The sequence below is a fragment of the Spermophilus citellus genome, assembly GCF_964194105.1.
Source record: "Spermophilus citellus genome assembly, chromosome: 2".
Classification (NCBI taxonomy): domain Eukaryota; kingdom Metazoa; phylum Chordata; class Mammalia; order Rodentia; family Sciuridae; genus Spermophilus; species Spermophilus citellus.
Genome location: NC_138183.1, coordinates 72,634,884 through 72,644,698, shown reverse-complemented (window position 1 = coordinate 72,644,698; position 9,815 = coordinate 72,634,884). Strand labels below are relative to the sequence as shown.

The window sequence follows — 9,815 nt, the reverse complement described above, 5'->3', positions numbered from 1 at the left end:
AGCACTTCTCTATCATGCACAAGGCCAGGGACTCAAAAAACAAAAAAAGCTTTACTTAGACTAACTTGCACCAGAAAAATAGAAGTAGTGAGACAGGGCAAAAAATAAAAATGGAATGTTTCAATCTGGACAAAGTCCATGCTTTAAAACAAGAACTTTTGTTAGCTGTTTTTTTTTTTTAAAGTATGAATTGCTTATAATTAATGTATTGGATGGGAGACTTTTTAAACAATTGCTCCAAAGTAGGCTTCATTCAAAAAACAAAAATGAAAAAAAAAGAATTGATGCTTTCTCATTTGTGTTTATTCTTGGACAATTTGTCCTGACATATTGAGGGCTTTAAAAGAATTATAGACTCACACTGCACTTACTCATCACTGTCCTCCCATCTATAGCTCAACTTCACTACCAGCAACACAAAATACAAAGATGTGTCCAGTTTCACAACAGCTCTGCGCGTTTACAAGTGTTGAGCGCTTGCTTTCGGAACGTCCTTCTGATTGGCTGAGCGAATGCCAGTGACATCAACCAACTTACTTTTGATTGGAAGGCTGGTTGCTGGGACTGTAGCGTTTGCAGGAAGTCACTTAACTGTTTGCAGGCTGGAAAACCAAAACTGAAGTTGTCTTTTGTCACACGACGAGTGCAACTGACTAGGGAGGAAGTGTCCCGAAGCTCTGCAAACTGGCCAGTGAGCCAGGAGGCGTGGACCGGCGGTCGGACCCCGCAGCACCCCCAAGGATGAGCGGCCGCTTCTTCCCTGCCTCCCGGCCGTTACCCTTTTAAATGTCAGCGTTCGAGACTGTAGGGGTAGCACGAGGCAGTGGAACGGAACAGTCGGATTGGCCGCACGCCTCAGTTCTAGACGCACCTCTCCACCGAAAGGCCGTTCTGACTGGCAGGGGGAGAAAGTAAACAGAGTTGAATCACCCTCCCCACTGGCCAATTGGAGGGGGTTTGGATTGTGACGTGATGGGATTCTGCGAAATTGTTACTGAGCGAGAGAATGCCGGAACGGTGCGGACCGGCCAGAGCAGGGGCTCAGAAGCCGTCAGTGGACTGGGGGAAAAGTGTGTCTTAGACCTTGCGCTCGGTCCGGTCCTGGCCACCCGCGTCGGGGTGGTGGGGTGAATGTCTAGGGGCTTTGGCTCGACGGTGAGGCGGCCGAGGGCGTGTGCTTCTCTGGCAATTTCCTCTCCCAGCGCCTCGGGGGCGTTTTCAGTCGTTTAAACTTGCGACCGCCACGTGTGGCATCTTTCCAAGGGAGCCGGCTGAGAGGGGCCGGCGCGCCTGTCGTGGAGATCGCGCCCGGAGAAGGGCAGGGACAGTGGCGGGAGGCAGCGGCGCGGCGGAGCCCCGGGCCGTGGATGCTGCGTGCGGAGGCGCTGACGGTTACGTAAAGATGAGGGGCTGAGGTCGCCTCGGCGCTCTAGCGAGTCGGAAGCGCCCCGCGCCCCCGCCCCCTTGGCCGCTGCGCCGCGCCGCGCTAGTCGTCCGAGGCCAGGGCAGCCAGAGCCGAACCTCCGCAGCCACCGCCAACTTTGACCGCGCCTCCGAGGCTGCTGTCTCCCGCACCATGTCCGCGGCTGCCTACATGGACTTTGTGGCTGCCCAGTGTCTGGTTTCCATTTCGAACCGCGCTGCGGTGTCGGAGCATGGGGGCGCTCCAGAAACCGAGCGGCTGCGACTACCTGAGCGCGAGGTGACCAAGGAACACGGTGACCCGGGGGACACCTGGAAGGATTACTGCACGCTGGTCACCATTGCCAAGAGCTTGTTGGATCTGAACAAGTACCGACCCATCCAGACCCCATCGGTGTGCAGCGACAGTCTGGAGAGTCCTGATGAGGATATGGGATCCGACAGCGACGTGACCACCGAATCTGGGTCGAGTCCTTCCCACAGCCCGGAGGAGAGACAGGATCCTGGCAGCGCGCCCAGCCCGCTCTCCCTCCTCCACCCTGGAGTGGCTGCGAAAGGGAAACACGCCTCCGAAAAGAGGCACAAGTGCCCCTACAGTGGCTGTGGGAAAGTCTATGGAAAATCCTCCCATCTCAAAGCCCATTACAGAGTGCATACAGGTTAGCAGCGTCGTCCTTTCCCCCGCGCTCTGGGGTTAACCTTTGGCCGGGCAGTGTACCTTGGCGTTCAGGACACCGCACTCGGCTTCGAGGGTGCAAACATTTTGGATAAGATGCTGTTTAACTCTTTAATAATTTAATCGTGCAGACGTGGAAAGCTCACTCTCTCCTTAATTGTCTCTGGCGTCTAGAAGCCACGGAGAGCCTTAAACTGGCGGGCAGAGCGAGTGCTTTGCGTGGCTTGGCGGGGATCGGGGCCCGCCCCGCCCCTGGCCCGCCCCGCCCCCGGGACTCCGCACCCAGCCTTGGCGGGGCCACCCCAGCTGTGTAGACGGTGGCGGTAGGAAAGTCAGATGGCGTATCTTTAATTTCATTCCGTTGTGGGGTCGCAGCGAAGTGGACGAAACGTGGGGGGAAGCTGCACATTTTACATGGAGCCATTTAGGGATGACTAAGGACTCACTTAGCTGGATGCCTGCTACTTTTCAGGATTCGCCAAGGTGGTTTTAAATTTGGCCTAGAGTTTCCCTGAGAGGTTTAAAATGACACTGCTTCAGGCAGCAGAAGAGTTTAATCAAGTAGTGGTTGGTGGGTTAATTTCATCTCTAGTTAACCTTCTCAGTGAGCGAAATTACAGAGCTAATTTTTACCCCCTGTGACTGGGGACGTGCGCTCCACCCCTGAATACCACGGTTAGTGAGGTGTGGTCCTTGCCCGAGGTCAAGGCTCTGTAGTCAATGTTGGGCGACTCTGGAGGCTGCCAGGTCAACTTGCTCTCGGGAGAACAAGCAGCAAAGCTGGACAAATGAATGTGACTGCAAAGACATTTGCTGTATAAGCTGGGCTTTTGGAGACTTGTAGGGACCTTGGTTAGCCAGTTCTGTTGGTTCTATTTAACATGCACTGAAAAAGTTGGAAAGCATTTCGACATACTGACAATCTTTAGAAAGGTTCTTCTTTAACTGCTGTTCTGATAAGGTGGTGGTGGGGGTTGGTCCTCAACAGCTTTTCCCTCTTGTCCTAAAGACGCCATGTTTAAGAGGTTGTTGGAGTTGTTTGGAAAGGTAGCTTTTTTGGTGTAAAGGGTTGATACTTTGAAGAACTGACCCTGGGCCTTTGGGTTTCAAAATGATACTTTGTTGGGATTTTCCGTTTTGCTTTACTTTTGCTTTTGGTTTTTAAAAGAAAGGCTGTGTAACTGCCTCTCAATTTGTTTCCTTAGGAAGGATTCTTGTGGAGGTGGCTGCTGGCACAGGAATAAGTCTGAATTTCTTCTGTGGTTAATGCAAAATTAGGGCCTGTTTAGGGTCAGCATCTAGGTTGCCATAAAACAGCACCTTTTAAAGTTTCTATCTGTAAAGTTGATAAAAGGCATGTGCCTGCATTGGGGGTTGTGACCTTTAGCGTGGCTCTGGGGGTGAAGTAGGGGTGTATCCACCAGGGTGTTACTCACCAGCAGCTGTTGGGCGGGCCTGGCCCTGTCAGCCATGTTCCCGGAGTTCAGTTGTTCACATAGACACCCACTGCCACCTTGAGCAAAGACATTTTCTCCTTCAGGGAGCTGTCCAGTTGTGCAGCTGCGAAGGTCCGCAATGCCTCTGTGAGCTAGAGTCTGTCAGACTCAGGAATAGGATTTCCAGGGTTCTGGGCCATTCGGCTCAGTGCTTTTCTTAAGCATTTATAGAAATGGCTGCTTATGTGTGCGTGCATGCGTGCTGCTCTTTAATTCTCCATAAGGCAAGTCGGCTCAGCTGTTTTCAGGAGAACCTTTTACACAGCCCAGAGAGGAAAATGAAGGCAAATGTTCATCCCATTTTAAGTGCTACAGTCTTTTAAAACTAGTGATATGGTGATTGCTAGTGTCTTATTTATGTTTGGTTTTTTTTTGGGGGGGGGTGGAATCTGATATCCTAGCACATGGTTGGATAAAATCCCCAGCCTCTGTAAATGTTACCAGAAGCAGGACTTATATGTTAAGCATACTATTAAGAGACTTGTAGAGGAGGTTTCCTTCATTTGGAAGTTTCAGATAACAGCTTCAAGTTAAATCCACTTCTGGGTGGGGAAAAGGGCTTCCTGATTTTCTTTTCTTCTGGTAGTTAAATCCAGAAGGTGGACAGAGATAGCATTTAAAATGTCTGCATTCTGTGAAGGTTTAAGAGCTAGAATCCCAGCCACACCCCCTTGCTCAGTACTGCTCGGCACTCCCTTGAGAATCCCTGTGCTTGCTCACTTCCTTATAGAGCCTCCTACAGCTGCTGCTTCCATAGTAGACCAGCAACTTTAGAAGTTGAAGCTTTTCAACAAATTTTCAATCTTTTCGGTGTAGCTCCTTGCACAGTGTCTTGAGAGGAAGGAGAGTTGAGGTTAGCTGAATTGGGTTGTGACTTGTCCTTCTATTTCGTAGTTGTAAGACCCTAAGCAAATTACTTTGACTTGGAGTTTGCAAACTAGAGGTTTGTTGCTGAATTTGCTTGTGGATTTGTTTGGCCTGGCCAATATAGAGTGTATAAAAATTTAATTAGTTACCAATGTCTAAAAATCAGGATTTCAGCACAAATCTAGAAATCTGGCTTCGGTGGAAAATTTTAAAAATCTGGCAAGATGGGACCTGAATTTCTGTCTAGCAACAATCAGTTTGAACTAATCATTTATTTGTGGGCCAGTGCCTCCTATTTTAATTGTTAACATGATCTCTGCTGGCATTTTTTTTTTTTACAACCTCTATTTTGAGCCTCCATTTCTTAATCCACAAGATAGGGATACTATTCTAAACTCACAGGTTCTTGTGCAAAGTTAACATATATAAAGCACCCAGATGTGGCTGGGGTGTAGCTCAAAGGTAGAGCACTTGCCTAGTATGCAGAAGGCCGTGGATTTGATCCCCCAACACTGCAAAATTAAACACATAAAGCACTTAAGAGTTCACATCCTTGAATAATGGTAAATCTTACAGTTTGTGTGTAATATAAAAGGTGTCCTCAAAGTCAGGGAACACAGGATAAACTTTTTTTCCCCTCTCAGTACTGGGAATTGAACCCAGGGATGCTTTTTACCACTGAGCTACATTCCAAGCCATTTTTATTTTTTAATTTTGAGATAGGATTTCAATAAATTGCCAAAGCTGGCCTCAATTCTGTGTTCCTCTGCCTCAGCCTCCAGAGTTGCTGGGATTACAGGTGTGCTCCATCACTCCTGGCATGTGTTAGTTTACATTTTCAAATAATATGTTCAATTTGATTTCCCTTAGCTTCTGGACCAGATGTATCTGTTCAGTTGATAAACCTAAAGTTTAAACAATGGATCAGCAAATACACTCTGTCCTGTTCTCAGACTTTTTAGACATGGGTAGCAGACCAAAATGAATCAGACCATACTGCTGTTATTTGAAAATGTAACATTAAGTGTATCTTAAGTCTCCTGACTTTGTGGATCCAGATCCGCTGTACAGGGCATATATGTATATTTTGGGGTGGGGTGGGGGTGTATCCTTTGGAGAAGGAATCAACTACATCCTATTCCAGATCTGAAGTCATCAGAACAGGCTGATATAGAGTCACACTGGGTTGATATACAATCAACAGAAACCTTAGACCTTGTTTTCATGCCTAAGAGTATTTTATGTTATTCTTTTTGGAGGGTAAGTCAGCTGTCCTCAATAGGTGACAGTAGGTTGAGCTGATGATACTGGTAACTGGAGTCTGAAAAATCCATCCCAAATACCAACCATCGTGGCCCAATTTAGAGGAAAAGAAAATGACAGCTTTTATTAATAAAACAAAAGGAAACTTCTGTAAAATAAGGAGTGGTGAGAGCTGCAGCAAACCCGAGGGGCTGCCTGTGCTGCTCCTTATCCTGTTGGACCGTTTTCTTGGGGTATTTAGACTTCCTGGTAGAAGGGATCTGCATAGCCCCCACAGCAGAAGTCATTCTCCAATAGAAGAAATAGGTTTTTCAGCTCCTCTAGAAATGTCCATTACTGGTCCTCTCTAACTCAGGTAAAAAGTTTGTTTACACAGGTGCCAGGTTTTTCTGAGCCTCTTGAACTCTTCTTCCAAGCTTTGGAGTCACCTATTTGGTCAAGGGGAGTCTAGGACCATCAGAGGTGTGAGTGGGATCCATTTCCTTTCCCCAAGGGGCAAGGCTTCAGGGACAGGCTCTTGCTCTGACCCCAGGCCCTGACTAAGGGACCTTGGCTGCCCATGAAGCCACACCTGCCTGGTCCTTACCACTTTCTCTTCCTGAGTGGAACAGAGACCCTGTATCCTGATCCTTAAAGAGGCATTCTCTCTGTCCGATTCTTTCCAGAGGACTCCCCAGACTGATTGGGAGAGTGGCATTTCATAACAACTAAGCCTAAGGGGGGCTTGCACAGGTAAATGTTTCTCTACCCTTTTCCCATTCTCTCTCCCTTAATGAGACTAGACTTTTTAATAAATGATTGCCCACACCTCTGCCATGATATTTTAATACCACAGTCATATTATAGAGCTGTTTATGGACTGTGACCTTTTAGAAAGCCACAGACTATTGTGAAAACTTAAGTTTTTTTTAAAAACCCTCCAAAGCACTAATTTTTGCCCCCTTGGGGACAATGTCACATTACCCCCCCCCCCCAACACTCCCCAATAGAATGAAAACACACTTGTAAGTATCCTGTTAGGGAGAAATAACCATCTGCATTGGAGAATGGAGTGTATGGAATGGAGTGTATGTAGATGGCCTCTGCAGACAGAAGGTTTCTAAGCATGCAGGGTTCCTATGGGTTTGCTTCTGTGTTGGACCAAAGGTGAAGACTTCCATGAATCCAGAGATGGATGGCCCCACAGTTCTCCAGCCCACTGCCAAAGTCACCCCATAAAGATGGGGAGGGTAGGCATTGCTCTTATTCCTAGTAGCGAAAGGGGTAAAGGACCAGTTGCAGTCCTTCCCTCATTTCTCACTTGTCCCCCATCATCCTCCATCTATCTGCCCTAGCAATGACAAGGTGGAGATGGCTCAGAGGAAGTCACTCTAAGGTTGGCAGGATTACTGTTTCACAACAGAAAACACAAGTGGAGTAAAATTACAGAGTACACACATCATTTCTGTGATTTTCCTCTCAAATCTTCTGTGGGTGGTGAGAAGAGATGGGAGGAGTGTAAGTGGGGCCCTGGGAGGGAGGGGGAGGTGTTACAGTAAACAGTGCTGTTTTGATGGTCAACACCCCATTCTCTTCAGACACAAAGATGTGACCTGGGCGAAATGAATTCTGGATTCTGAACATAAGGATCAGATTTATATTCCTGTCTCAACTGTTGACGTTTATCCCAAGAACTAGTCATTCTGCAAATGTCTGTGGGAAATTCCCAGATTGAATTTCCCAGGGAGAAACATCATGTGACATATTGGGAAAGTGGCTGACAATGGTCTTCCCTAATAAGTTCATTGAGAAGAGAAGTGGGCGGATGATTCCCAGTATTCACTTTCAGGAGCCCCTAAAAAAGCACGCTATGCTCTAATTGGAAGCCTATCAGTTTGATTATTCAGTGCCTTATGATCCTTAGCATACTTGATTTTTGTTTTTAAAAAATGGCTTTGTTGAGTTTCTTAGTCTTGAATTCCAAATCTGATACTCACTTCCCCCCCTTCTCTCCCTCTGGCTGTTCTAAGCCTTGGGGAATAGCTTGCAGTCTGCAAAGCCTTCCCTGTTAACAACCTCCCCCACATCCGACCCACCCACCTTTTCCTAATGTTTCTCCAGCAAGCCCAGCGCCCACTGAACTGCGTAAATTAGTGCCTAGTAATTGGTACAAAGGCACTTTCTGTTTCTATGCAACACACACAAAAAGGAGGGGCAAAAGGAAGAAGGAGGAGAAGAAGAAAAAGAAGGAGAAAAAAAAAAAAACCCAGATGGTTAAAAAGGGAAAGAAGTAAAATCCTCTGTCAGTGGTCTTGGAGGAATCCTGGCTTTCCCTCCATCCCACTTTTTGTTGGAAGTTAGTCATAGGCCTAGGCCCCCCGCCCAGAGCACTGGGTGGCAACAGTTGTTAGTATTGAAAGAATAGAACTCAAAAGGTTGGAAGTGACCTTGAGAGGTCATCTCATCCATCATTTTGTCTGTTAAAAAAAAGCATATGCCACCATCTCAGAGACATGGGGATTGTTCTGTTTAAATATTTTGGGGGACTTGGAAGGCTTTGGAAGCACTCTGCGAGGGCTCAAAAGCATCTCTCTGCCTTAACTAGCACGTGACTCTGGACCTATTGGTAATTTTCCAGAGCCACCTGTTTTGGGCACCATAAGGTTACCAGGTACCCAGAAGGGTTTTTTTTTTTTTTTTTTTTTTTTTAGCAGAAAATGCTAAAACCTCTACTTCAAGCTTAGTTCTGTGGATGTTTAGAGCTTTCTTCATTTTGAATTCCTTCTCGGGCTCTCCTGAGGATTTCAATCTGTGGTTAACTTTTTTTTTTTTTTTTTTTTAACCTGGGTTTAAAGAGCTGATTCAAGGAATTAACCAAGTAAAAGGGCAGAGGTGGAGTCAGCCAGTGGCCTCTGCCCTTCTATTGTAGAGCAGTGGGAGGGGTCTACTCCCTTCCTGGAATCCTGAAACTTTAATACCTTTGTGGTGCATTAAGGCCAAAAGTAAACATTTGTCTTGTTGGGGCATCAAGCAGTCCCCTTAGCAAATACAGGACTACTGTTAATATTCATTAGAATGAGATCCCCCATGAAGGGAGTGAGAGAATCTTTTTTTTTTTTTTTTTTTTTTTTGGTAGGGTCTTCATTTCCATTTGTCCATAATGTCTGTGTTTATGGGCTTCCCTTTTATCTTAGTTTATCATGAGCTACTCTAGATTGTGGAATCCTGAGATAAGAACTGAGAATCCAGACCTGAAATGTGATGGTTCCAGAGCTGCAAGAACCAGTTAGTTGACCATCTAATGCCAGGGCTGCTAGATCTTCGAATTTTCATTTACGTATGTATTTGTACCCTGGATTGAACCCAGGGACATTTAATCACTGAGCCACATCCCCAGCACTTTTATTTTTTTATTTTGAGATAAAGTCGTGCTAAGTTGCTTAGGGCCTTGCCAAATTGCTGAGACTGGCTTTGAACTTGGGATCCTCCTGCCTCGGCCTCCTGAGCCATGGGACTACAGGCATGGGCCACCATACCCAGCCTATTTATTTATTTTTTGCAGTACAAGGGATCAAACCCAAGTCCTAGCACATGGTAGGCCAGTGCTGCACCACTGAGCTTAAACTGTAGCCCCTGAATTTAATTTTTTAGTAAAATGAGGATGTTCACAAATTTGAAAAGAAGAATTAGAATTCATCCCTGACTGACCAGATTGAGTCTTTTGAAAAAGTAAGGACATTTTTCAATAATTTAAAATAAAAAGACGGGATTTTAAACCATACAAAAAATAATGACAAGAGGCTGGGATTGTGGCTCAGTGGTAGAGCGCTCACCTAGCACACATGGGACCCTGGGTTCGATCCTCAGTACCACATAAAAATAAATGAGTGGAATAAAGGTATTGTGTCCAAATACAACTAAAAAAAGAATAAATATTAGAAAAAAAATAATGACAAGGTTTTGAAATTCAGGTAGTGATGTTTTGTGAAGTTTGAACTTCTTTCTGGAGCTAAGCCTTCATCCTGGTAGAAGTGCAAGCTTGTGGGAGGGCCTGACTTGAACCAAAATGGAGTCTTTTTTTTGGGGGGGTGGTATTAGGGAGTGAACCCAGG

General features: G+C 46.2%; 1 protein-coding gene across 2 annotated transcripts in view; it reads left to right on the top strand.

The window, feature by feature from the left end:
• The first annotated feature begins 465 nt into the window (after positions 1 to 465).
• The window catches only part of KLF9 (KLF transcription factor 9), a 30,933-nt gene continuing 21,583 nt past the window's right edge, over positions 466 to 9,815 (top strand). Inside the window, exon 1 of one of the 2 annotated variants that reach the window (XM_081279433.1) lies at positions 466 to 2,081. In XM_081279433.1, the coding sequence (XP_081135559.1) occupies positions 1,577 to 2,081 (505 nt within the window). In that variant the 5' untranslated portion in view covers positions 466 to 1,576. The remainder of the gene's footprint in view (positions 2,082 to 9,815) is intronic. The other variant, XM_081279432.1, reaches the window with a different exon arrangement.